The sequence below is a fragment of the Octopus sinensis genome, linkage group LG10, assembly GCF_006345805.1.
Source record: "Octopus sinensis linkage group LG10, ASM634580v1, whole genome shotgun sequence".
Classification (NCBI taxonomy): Eukaryota; Metazoa; Mollusca; class Cephalopoda; order Octopoda; family Octopodidae; genus Octopus; species Octopus sinensis.
In genome coordinates, this window is record NC_043006.1 from 25,413,869 (window position 1) to 25,426,398 (window position 12,530).

Genomic DNA, 12,530 nt, shown 5'->3' on the forward strand with positions numbered 1-12,530 from the left:
GTGGTGCTAGCAGCTTAACATCTGAACACATTGACCTAAAACTAAAGAAAACAGCTAGTGTCGTTTTCAGAATGACCTGAGATGACCAACGGGCTTATTACCTAAAAACCATCTTGAATTCCTCACTAAAGAATCCCTCACTCTGTCTTTAACAAGTGATGAGGTGGACATGTCCTACACACCCATGTAACTGTTATTAAAAATATATGTAACTCCTACAAAATGTGTTAAGTGCTACATATTTTGTTTGTTCTCTACCTCATACAAGTGTGTGTGTTTGTGTGTGTAAGAATGAACACACATACATGCAATGGGCTTACGTACTGTGTCTACCAAATTTCAAAATAACCATGACATTTCCATGGGGATTGCAAGCCAATATGTAATATTTATGAGAAGTAATAGGCAAGCAACCCTTTAATCATTTAGAACACTTGAATTAATTCTATAGGCACAGGAGTGGCTGTGTGGTAAGTAGCTTGCTTACCAACCACATGGTTCCGGGTTCAGTCCCACTGCATGGCACCTTGGGCAAGTGTCTTCTACTATAGCCTTGGGCCGACCAAAGCCTTGTGACTGGATTTGGTAGATGGAAACCGAAAGAAGCCCGTCGTATATATGTATATATATGTATGCATGTGTGTATATGTTTGTATGTCTGTGTTTGTCCCCCCAACATCACTTGACAACCGATGTTGGTGTGTTTACGTCCCTGTAACTTAGTGGTTTGGCAAAAGAGGCCGATAGAATAAGTACTAGGCTTACAAAGAATAAGTCCTGGGGGTCGATTTCCTCGACTAAAGGCGGTGCTCCAGCATGGCCGCAGTCAAATGACTGAAACAAGTAAAAGAGTTTAAAGAGTGAAAGTGTATATATCGAGTTTTAAAATAAATTTTGCATTATAAACCTAGAGTGAACATTCAGATTTGATGCAGGCCAAGGTTTTGAACTAATTGGGTCTCATACACCTTCATTGTAGTTAGAACCACACATGCTCTCTTTCCATCTTAGCGTTTCTGTATCTGCCAACATCCACATTAAGAATATCTCAAGCACTACTAATCAAACATGTAGCATATCTCTACAATCCTGTGGCTCCACATTTTACAGCCATAGAAGAGTATTAATAATATATATGAGTGCCTGATGCATATGGAACTAGGTTTATTAATGAATGTCACAGCAGTTCCATAGACAGCTGTGGAGTTGTGTGAAAGCTGGGACACATAGGCAGAAAGAAAACTGTTGTAATATTTTATTGGGAACACCCCAACAATTTATTTTAGTGAGATTGAGATGTTCACTATTGTAGCTTTCGCTACTAAAGGAAATTACTTAGAATAGATATTGTCGTGCTTTCCTGCTTTGGCATACCGGTCACTAGCAATGATAAGTATGTTCTGTCAGAGGATTCTGTCAATAAGAGATTTTAGCTGGTTATAGAAAGAATTCGTTGTTTTATCTGAGGATGCAGAAGCCAGGTTACTCTCAGTGCTACTGGTAGCATGTAATCCAGCAGAATCTGTTATATGGTTGGGTCATCAATGTCTAGATCAGCACCCTTAGCAAGCTGTCTAGGTGAGTGGTGTCATTAGAAACCCAACAAGATAAAAACAAGCTCTGTCAAATGGATAGGTGAGGCTAGCATAGAGTCAATGACCACAGTAACAGTGTGTGGGAACATGGAAATCTGCACTCAAAATCTTGTGTGCATGTGCCCCAAAATATGACTTCTACTAGTGGCTCTAGCCTCTGTGTCTGTACATACGATGACAAGTTGGAGTAAAGCCAGTCATTACATTATTTCATATGCTTTGACTGATTATTCTAATTTGACAATGTGCTTGTAGGTTCAGAACTTCTATTGTAAAAATGCCCAAAACATCTATTATGAGCATGGTTCATTTTGACAAATAGTCCTTCAGCAAATAACAAGCCTATTACCATTATTGTTTTTTATGAGTTATAAAATATATCTGTATAAAACTGTCCAGTATTGTTTACCGCTTACATCTCAGTAGCTCTCCATTAGGAAGGAATTTTTAAATAACCTTTATAAGTTTTAAGATTTGGAAAATTGTATTGCTTATATCCATTGGAGAATTCTAAAATTGAATCAAGAGGTATCACAGTTTAAATATTGGGTCATCCCATAAGTAATGCAGTTTTTTCAATTGCATGAGCTAAAAGTTGGAGGGGGACAGGATAAACTACCTGCATCAACTTGCTGTAAAAGCAGGTAGTAATTTTACCTTACCCTTATTCTTAGTGAAAGTTTTGAAGAGTGCAGTTGAATTTTAACAGTTATTTTTTTCAAAGCTATAATGGAAGTAACAAATGAGCATATTTGACATATTTTGCATTGTGAGTTCAATAAAGGCAACAATGCAACAGAAAGTATATGAGGATTAGACAATAAGCGTAAGCCAGTGTCAACGGTGGTTCCAGAAATCCCGAGCTGGAAACTACAGCCTAGAAGACAAGCCACGTCCGGGAAGATCTGTAGAGCGCAACAAGGACATCCTGCAAACCCTGGTGAAACAAAATCCCATCATAACTGTTGAGGAACTAGCAGAGAAGCTTGGATTTGGTCATTCAGCCATTCATTGACACCTGCGTGCCATCAGAAAAGTCGGTAAATTGGGTCAATGGGTTCCTCACAAACTTTCCATGTCTAATCGTGTACGGAAAGTTGTGTGTTCTTTGCTGTCACGTCTCACAAATTAACCTTTTTGGACGGAATAATGACTGATGACAAGAAGTTCTCTATAAAAATGTCAAGTGCCAAAGACAGTGAGTAGGAAACGGAGAAACACTGGCACCCCAGGCTAAAGAAGGTCTTCTCCAACGTATGGTGTTATCTTTTTGGTGGGATATGAAAGATTTAGTCCACTTTGAACTTTTAAACCCAAACCAAATGATAACAAAGGAGATCTACTGCAAGCAGCTTGGGAGGCTTAAGTCAGCACTAGAAGAAAAACGACCATCTTCAGTTTCAAGATGAAAGGTGTTCTTCCATCAGGATAATGCTTGGCCACATACAGTGAGGATGACATTCCAAAGGCTGGAGTAGTTTGAATAGGAAACAATGCTCCACCTACCATATTTGCCAGGCATTGCCCCATTTGGTTATAATTTATTCTGCAGTCCTCAAAATCATTTGGATGGAAAAAATATAAATTTTGTAGACAAGGTCAGCACAGTACTGAAGGAGTATTTTTTTGTCACGGATAAGTAAATTCTGGAAGAGGGTCCTTGCAACTCTATTAGATAGATGGGAAAACATAGTAGAAAATGATGGAGAGTATAGTTTAGATTAAAAAAGAACTTTGTTTATCTTAATTTTGAAAAATAAAGTATAAATAAAACTGCATTATTTATGGGATGACCCAGTAATTTAATTTGTTTTTTTGTCTTAAACTAAATGTTAACTAGAAAATGATTAGTTTTCATTTCCTCAAATATAAATCATTACAGAGAACTTGAAATTATTGTAACTTTGAAAAATGACGGTGAGCCTCTTGGGATACATGTCCTACCAGATTACGATGAGGATGAAAAGTAAGTACATTGAGCTTGTTTTAAGTATAACATTACATAGTTGTATGTCTCTTAGAATAAAAGAATGAAAATTCTATATTTACTCTAATGATTAAACAGTGTAATCTTTACTGAAGCTGTGTAACATGTTTGTCAGTTTTTTGCTACTGAACCAATATTTTAATCCATTCAGTTACTTCCTCTCTTGGAACATCTTGGATGTATGCTAATTATTGATATATCATCACTCTTATCTCCAGCATCAGAATAATTCACTAGTATTCTTTTCTCCTGTGTGACACACCAGTAGTCTCAAGCATTTGAAGACCATAATGAATGTGAGCAATTTTAGTTGATATCAGTAAAGCCTTTGACAAAATGTGGTATGCAAATCTTTTGACTGAGACTAAAGCTCCTTACTATGAATTATGCTAAAAACTGAAGTCCTGCATCTGAATCTTTTTAAGGCGGTGAGCTGGCAGAAATGTTAGCACACCGGGCGAAATGCTTATCAGTATTTTGTTTTGTCTTTACGTTCTGAGTTCAAATTCTACCTAGGTCAACTTTGCTTTTCATCCTTTCGGGGTCAATAAATTAAGTACCAGTTGCATACTGGGGTCGATCTAATCAGCTGTTCCCTCCCCAAAAATTCCTGGCCTTGTGCCTAGAGTAGAAAAGAATATTCCCATTTCATTCTCAGTACTAAAATATGAAGAATATTGCTACATTCCACGCATGATCTAGTAAACTCAATTTGAAAAATATATATATTCATTCATTTTAGTCACAGGAATATTTTAACTCTGTGACTATGCTCATCATCAGTTACCTTTTTTCAGTTGCCTTTAACTCATTTCACTCTTATACAGATGATCAAACAAACTGCTCACCTTTTTCTCCAAATTCAATATATAACATTATCTCTCTATCCGCTCAGTCGAAGTCGACTCTCAGTTACTCGATGGATCAGTGTCCTCCAGTCAGTTCTATCCTGGGCCGCTTCTTTCAGATTGGCTATGTCCATTCCGGTATCACTCTTGATGGTGTCAAGCCAGCGGGTTCTTGGTCGGCCTCTTCCTCTCTTGCCACTGACCATTCCGAGCATGATGTCCTTCTCCAGGGGTTTTCTCTGCATAATATGACCAAAATATGCCAATCTATGCTTGGTGATCCTAGCTTCTAGCGACATTTTCGGCCTGATCTGCTTAAGAACTTCTCCATTGGTGAGCCTCGCTGTCCATGGAATCCATAAAAGTCTTCTCCAACACCAAAGCTCAAATGCATTAATTCTCTTCTGGTCAGCTTGACATTGACCTCGTTCATCAGTGAGAACCTAAACTGTATCATTCAATAGGGACTCCAAAATTTAATAATGCTTAACAATTTTAAAGTACAAATGTTACTTAGTTCTTGGAAAAAGAGCTACTTCACACTACCAAATTTTATAAACTTAAAATATTGTTGACTATTATATCCTTAGCAGTCTTTCAACATCAATGATTTGCCTTCTTTTCAGAACTAAGAAATATTTCAGTTCTTGGCAACAGTTAATGTTCCAAATATGTTGTTATGGAGACAAACTCTATTCTCAAAATACATTTAGAAGAATTCCTTCTGACGAGAAACTGTCAGTATTTAGTTCATTGTCATGTGTTCTCTCTCTCTGCTTCTTCTAGTACTATTATTGCTACTTACACTCTGCACATAATTTTTAACTAACCTCTAGTTTTTAATTCTTCCTTCACTGTTTTAAATTGAGAGATGTTTATGAAAATTGGTAGTGTACGGTAACTCTCCTTTCTAAAAGTTAATAACATTTATGCTTTATAATTGTTAAACATTACCAGATTTTAGGGTTCTTACTAAATGTTACAGTTCAGATTCTCACTGAAGGAAGATAACGCCACCCTTACAGCCACAATGAACTATCTTAAGCAACCCCTGATTTCTGAACTATGTTGCCGTTTTCTTGATCCCAAAAGCTAGATATAATACAACGATTACATTATATAAATATAAATTTTCATGTCTTTCGTCTTCCTTTATTTTAAATATTTTATAATATAGGAGTGGCTGTGTGGTAAGTAGCTTGCTAACCAACCACATGGTCCCGGGTTCAGTCTCACTGCGTGGCATCTTGGGCAAGTGTCTTCTGCTATAGCCCTGGACCGACCAATGCCTTGTGAGTGGATTTGGTAGACGGAAACTGAAAGAAGCCTGTCGTATATATGTATATATATATGTATGTGTGTGTCTGCTGTGTTTGTCCCCCTAGCATTGCTTGACAATCGATGCTGGTGTGTTTACGTCCCCGTCACTTAGCAGTTCGGTAAAAGAGACTGATAGAATAAGTACTGGGCTTACAAAGAATAAGTCCTGGGGTCGATTTGCTCGACTAAAGGCGGTGCTCCAGCATGGCCGCAGTCAAAATGACTGAAACAAGTAAAAGAGTAAAAGAGAATGTATTCTGTAGTATGTATTTTAAAAAGATTCTTTGATAGCGGCAGTGAGTTTTAGTCAATGAAATATCTAGTAGGTGGCCTTAGACTTGATCAGCCAGATAATATAACTGATTTTTTTCCATTCTCTTAAATGTAATAAGTGCTTGTGCTATCCACTTTTGCAACATGAAAGCTTTTAACATTATTGATTAGATTTGCGCCTTTCAGGATATTTTTCGATTGTTCACCATAAATAGTTTAAGCTGACTTTTTCGGCTTTTTAGTGGCAAGAAAGACAATGAGCATTTGAAAGCCCAAGACTGTTAGATAACTCTGTTATCAATCAATTTTGTTAATCTGACATTCTAAGATGGCATTAAAAGACTACAGATGTTGTCATTGTTTTAAGATTGACTTTGCCCATGGTCAGAGAAAACAAGGACTGGTAAACTTTTCTGTTGAAATACTATCCCAATAAACTTCATAAACAAAAATCAAGATAAGCTTTAAGATAACATACAAGAGAAGCAATTGGAAGTTCTAAAGGAATAAAGAAAAACATACCTTTTCCATTATTAAAGAGGAATTTGATGAAGCTCTAAAACATAATATAAAGAATTAAGAAATCATGTGGTTTTCATACATGATCTGGGAACCCTGTTTAAAAAACTGTTCATTCATTTGTTTTTTTTTCACACACACACACACACACACATTCATAACTCTTATTTTGTTGGTTTCCAGGGAAACTGGTCTTCTTGTGCAAAGTATTGAACCTGGCAGTAAAATCGGTTGTGATGGAAGGCTTAAGCCAGATGATCGCATTGTCGAGATTAATGGAGTTAATCTCATGGGAATCTCTTTTGACAAGTAAATAAATTTGTATTTTTTTTGTATGTGTTTAAATGCAATTGTGTTTGTTAGTGTCTGCTTGCATGGATCAGATGAAATTCATTGATGCAGATGTTCTACAATTGAATTGCCTTCCTGTTGCCAACCCTCATTTGTTCCCAAGCAAGATATTGCCCCCAGTCCTTAGAACATAAACAGTATACTATCAGAATTAGTTTCCATGGAAGATGGCAAACATATGCATGTGTGTGTGTAAGAACACACACACACATATATATAAGATCACACAGACACATATAAGAACAGACATGCCATTCAAACAGATTACAGAGGCCACACACATAGTAATAGACAGACCGAGCCTCAACAGAAAACACAAATGGCACAATAACACCCACCACCATCACATCATGCAATACAACTGCTAAAGACAGAAGGGAAAAACAAACAAAAAACATACAAACAGTGTGAAATACACACAAAAGACAAACATGCACATACTTATGATGAAATATAAGAAATAGAGATAAAGATAAATAAGTAAACAAAAAAAGCTATATAAAGGGTACAGATACAAACAATATAGTAAGCAGACCCATATACACACACACAAACACACATACAGTAACTTCACACACGGCTGTAACAACACAAACAACAACAACCACAATGGCAACAACATGAATGAACACACAAACACAGAAAGATACAAGAACAATATCAAAATAAGGTCAAGAACAGCAGTAACAGAAGAGAAAATATCAGGGTGGATCAACATATCAAGTATTGGTAGCACTTAGAGCAACAACTATATAAAGGGCATGAATACAAACAATATAGTAAACAAACCCATATACACACACACACACAATTACACATACAAAATATATATATATGTGCACATGCATACACACACACACATAGATACAGATGCATATGCATCCACAGATAAGGATACACATCATAGAAATACTAAAGGGTCTAAACAGAACAGGCGGATACACATGGATGGAAGAGTTGCGTAAGAGGTCACAGATGTGTGACGGAAGATTTCCAGACAATGAACATATGATAAAATAAGAACAAAGAATAAATATATAGTGCACGTGTTTATTTGTCAAGTAAAAAAAAGATGACCATCCCAAGATATAACAATATATATATATGTATATCATCATCATCATCATTTATATATATATATATGTATGTATGTATATATGTATGTATGCACGCATGAGTCACATAAGATCAGCCGTGATGGATATTTAATACTATACATTACAGATAATATGTATGTGTATATATATATATATATCATTATCATCATCTAACGTCCGCTTTCCATGCTAGCATGGGTTGGATGATTTGACTGAGGACTAGCGAACCAGATAGCTGCACCAGGCCCCAATGTGATTTGGCAGAGTTTCTACAGCTGGATGCCCTTCCTAACGCCACCCACTCTGAGAGTGTAGTGGGTGCTTTTACATGCCACTGGCACGAGGGTTAATCAGGTGGTACTGGCAATGGCCACGCTCAAATGGTGTTTTTTACGTACCACCTGCACAGGAGCTAGTCCAGCGGCACTGGCAATGACCTCACTTGAATGTTTTTTCATGTCCAACCGGCACAAGAGCCAGTAAGGCGATGCTGGTAACGATCACACTCGAATGGTGCCTTTCCTAGTCAAATTCTTCAATTTTTTTCTGATGTAATCTTTGCCCTGTGGGACCTTGCATTATCACATTGAAACTCCACTCCCTTACGATTTGCCAAAGAAGACCTTTCTTCAAAACAACATCTAAATACTCTAATTGTTGGTAATAAGTATGAGCAGTAAGTGTTGCAGCTCAAAGTGAATGACTGCAAGGCAATCCTACCAAACAGAAAGAAAAACCTTTTTTGCATGGAAGTCCTTTTTTGGGTTGGGGTTTAGCCTGTTCTCCACAACTGAGCCATTGCCTACGTCACCTAACATTTTCATAAAAAATCCATTGTTCCCCACCATCCTATCCAGGTGGGGAACTTATACACCATGAAACCAGAAAACCAGCCCTTGTGAGTTGGCATGATTTGAGAAGGTAAACTTTGTTTCACCAGTCACTAGTCTATCCAAAAATGGTGAGATATAGTTACGAGAGTGAAGAGATGAGCAGATGGCCACCCATGATTTTTGGTTGGCTTCTGTCAAATAATGGGGAACTCATTTTCTGAGTTTGAACATCTTTCCAAGTTGTTGAAGATAGCAGTGAACAGTTGAATAGCTTGAATTGAGCATGCTTGCCAATTCTTCAACTGACACAGCATTATACCTCTCAATCTCTGACAAAAGAAGGTCATCATCAAATTCAAAAGGGCATTCTATTCATGGCCCCTCCCTTGAGCTGAAAATCACCGTTTTTGAACTTTGCAAACAATTTTCTGTAACTTTTTTCATTTAAGCACACTTCTCCATAAACAGAATGAATAGTTTGGATTGCTTCCACTGCACCGTTTCCATTTATGAACTCGTAAAGCATTATGTGCTTTAAATGCTACTTCAATACATTCATCTTTGAGAGGTTCATTAATATTAGTAATTAATTCAGTCAGATTATTCTGTAAAAAGAAATATTAGATTAGAGGTTTCCAACTCCATATGAGTATCAATCAATATCATTTGACATTTTAGAATACTGTAAAATTTACTAGAAAATACATATGTGATATTTCAGACATTATTTATGGGAATGCCTGATAATTACTTAGACTCAATTGTTATATAACATTTCATTGTCGAAAATAACCTGAAAGTTATTGAAAATACAAAAATAAAGACTAAATTATGAAAATTTGACTTTGTTGGAATTTGAATTGTATGTTTGTACATATATGTATATCTGTATGTGTGTGACTGAACTAAACAAGTTAGCAGTTTTGTGTATCTTTTTTCTCCTGTATAATATCCATTTATTTTTGTTGTCGTCGTCATCCCCCCACCCCACCCACCCAATATGTGACTTATATTAGTTTGACAGAGGGTTGAAGAGTTGCCATATTCCTCTATGTTCAATGTTTGTGCACACTTGTGAGGACACTTTTTTTTTCTTTCTTTTCTTTCTCAATTACATATGGAATAAGGTTGCTGAAAGGAAAATTTTACCAAAGGCTTTTAATCTCTTAACCTAAACATGTCTGTTTTTTTTGTCACAAAATATATTTTATTACAAATTAAAAGCAGTTCTACTAATGTAAACGTTATCAGTCACACACATTCTATGTGCAACCAATAAGGTTTACATATTTTATATTAACTAATACATGCCTACAAATGACCTATTTGAGATCATTTTATGAACAGGCAGCTAAATAGCCCTTGAACCACACTTTACCATCTTAAAAAGGATGGACATATTGGTTAATGTGATTCTTGATAAATCATTTGAAAATAAGATGGTGGTGATCGTAGCTTGCTGTGCTTTGATCATGTGTCTACCTGATCAGAGCTGACCTAGGTCTAAATAACAACTTGTATTGTATATTATTACATAGAAGTATATGCATATATTTTCAGTAATTAGATGCAGTCATCATTCTCTAATTTTGCACCTTTTATAAAATTTACCATGTCAATAGATACTATGCCAATATTTCTTATAATACTACGAGTAATTGTATGTTTGGTTGTTATATACACAGTTATATTAATTTATAAATTCATAAATTCTTCTGTGTAAAAAGTTGAAAAACAAAATATTTTCCTTTATTTTTTTATACAAGTTAAATTTTTTTGACTTCATAACTTTTATTTTAACAGTGCACAGAATATTTTTCGAGATGCCATGAGGACTGATGAAATTCAACTAAAGGTGCTAAAATCTATCCCGCCCCCATTACCCAAAAAACCACCTCCTTTGCTTCCAAAGCCAACAGTTCGGAATCAAAAGCCTTTGCCTAAATCAAAACCACAAAAGTTTCCTTCCCCTGAAGACTTTGATGAGCAAACAGAAACTGCTATAAATGAGAATTCTCAACAGACAGATGAAAAATTATCTGAAAATCAATATTCAATTCCCCCTTCACTTGACACAAGCCAATGTGCCTTTGATAAAGAAAATGACATTTATTTTAAAAGTACATCAAGCGGTGAAGAAGAATCTAATCCATCTTCACCAAATAAAAAAGTACCACCTGCAGTGCCTGCAAGGCATCCCACCACTGCTTTGTCAACAAAAGATAAATCTGCTTTTAGTGCTTCCACAAATACTCGAAAAATTGGCAAGAAACTTTTAATACAACTAAAGAAAGGTGATTATTTTACGTTTTTATTATCATTTGAATTCTAGTGGATCTGACTAATGCATTCTTTCAGCCATCTATCTTTATTCAATTTTCAAATAAGATTTTAACGTTTTTTAGACCATATATTGTTATTTATCTAATTTTCAAAAATATTTGCGTGTTATATAAATTAATACATCCAACAATACATAAATCAATAATGTGACTACTCCCAAACAAATACCTTTTCAGCTCCTCAAAGAACTTTTGAGACAACAGAATGGGCAAATAAAATTTAGCTTTGTATGCATTTACATGTTAAAGTTCTGATGATAGTACTGACATTGGAGATGTTCCCTTCACCCCTTTGAGCATTTACACAAAAAAATTATAATATCCAGTGGAAACTGAAATTACTGTCTAATTTATATGCAACCACAACTGTTTTGATTTGGATTAATTGTAAGAGAAATGCCCATGAGTGTACCTCTTTCTTTCCCCTTGTGCACAAAATCTCACAAGACTTTTATCCACTTGTTTATATCTATTTCTTATTAGCACTGTGTACTTATTCATTTTGGTTTCTAATTTTAATATTAAAATGTATTGGTAATAAAATGTTAATTTTATATGGAGTTTTCTTGTACATAGAATGGCAAAAATCCCTCAGACTAGCCATTCTTTTAACAACAAATGTTTGGTATGCAAACCATGGTAAATACCATCTGCTTAACTTCACCAGCACCTCACCAATGGACATGTAAAATGTAAGAGGTTTTTCTGTTGTACCTTGTATAATGTGTTTAATATGATAAAAAAAATTCCTTTGAAGTGTAATTTTAGCTGTTTGTTCAAATAGTATTTTGCAAAGCAGAAAAGCTATGAACTATTAAACTATTTCAAAATTTTTTTGTACATTTTCAACAGGCTCAAATGGACTAGGATTTAGTATTACTACAAGGGATAATCAAACTGGTGGTGATATCCCTATATACATAAAAAGTATTCTCCCTCAAGGTGCAGCTATTGAAGATGGCCGACTGAAAACTGGAGATAGACTTCTAGAGGTAATTTACTTCATATGTTTCAAAGGCTGCAAGGCATTTCACCTGGATCTTAAGTTTCATTGCTGACACAAACAATTCAGTAAAGCACAAGCATATCTTGGAATTTTGCACTTACAGAAATTTTAAAATATGACCACTAGTTTTGGGATATGTCTTGTAATTCTGTCCATATAGAAACTTGTATATTTTAATTTTAAAAATAAAATCAGTTTTTTAAATTTTTTTATTTTGACCATAACCTTACCATATGTTCCCTCCTCTACCCCACTACCTTATTTGTGCAGGTACCAATTCATCTGATCTTGCTTTTTATTGATCTTCAACATACTTGTCAGCATCTACCCAACCATCCTTACCTTCATTGTACATGCAT

General features: G+C 35.5%; 1 protein-coding gene across 8 annotated transcripts in view; it reads left to right on the top strand.

Annotated features, from left to right (window-relative positions):
* The window catches only part of LOC115216317 (partitioning defective 3 homolog), a 143,094-nt gene that overhangs the window by 93,136 nt on the left and 37,428 nt on the right, over window positions 1-12,530 (top strand). For all 8 annotated transcript variants that reach the window (XM_036506395.1, XM_036506393.1, XM_036506391.1 and 5 more), the window contains 4 exons: window positions 3,478-3,561; window positions 6,726-6,851; window positions 10,627-11,117; window positions 12,018-12,157. In XM_036506395.1, coding sequence (XP_036362288.1) covers window positions 3,478-3,561; window positions 6,726-6,851; window positions 10,627-11,117; window positions 12,018-12,157 — 841 coding nt within the window. The remainder of the gene's footprint in view (window positions 1-3,477; window positions 3,562-6,725; window positions 6,852-10,626; window positions 11,118-12,017; window positions 12,158-12,530) is intronic.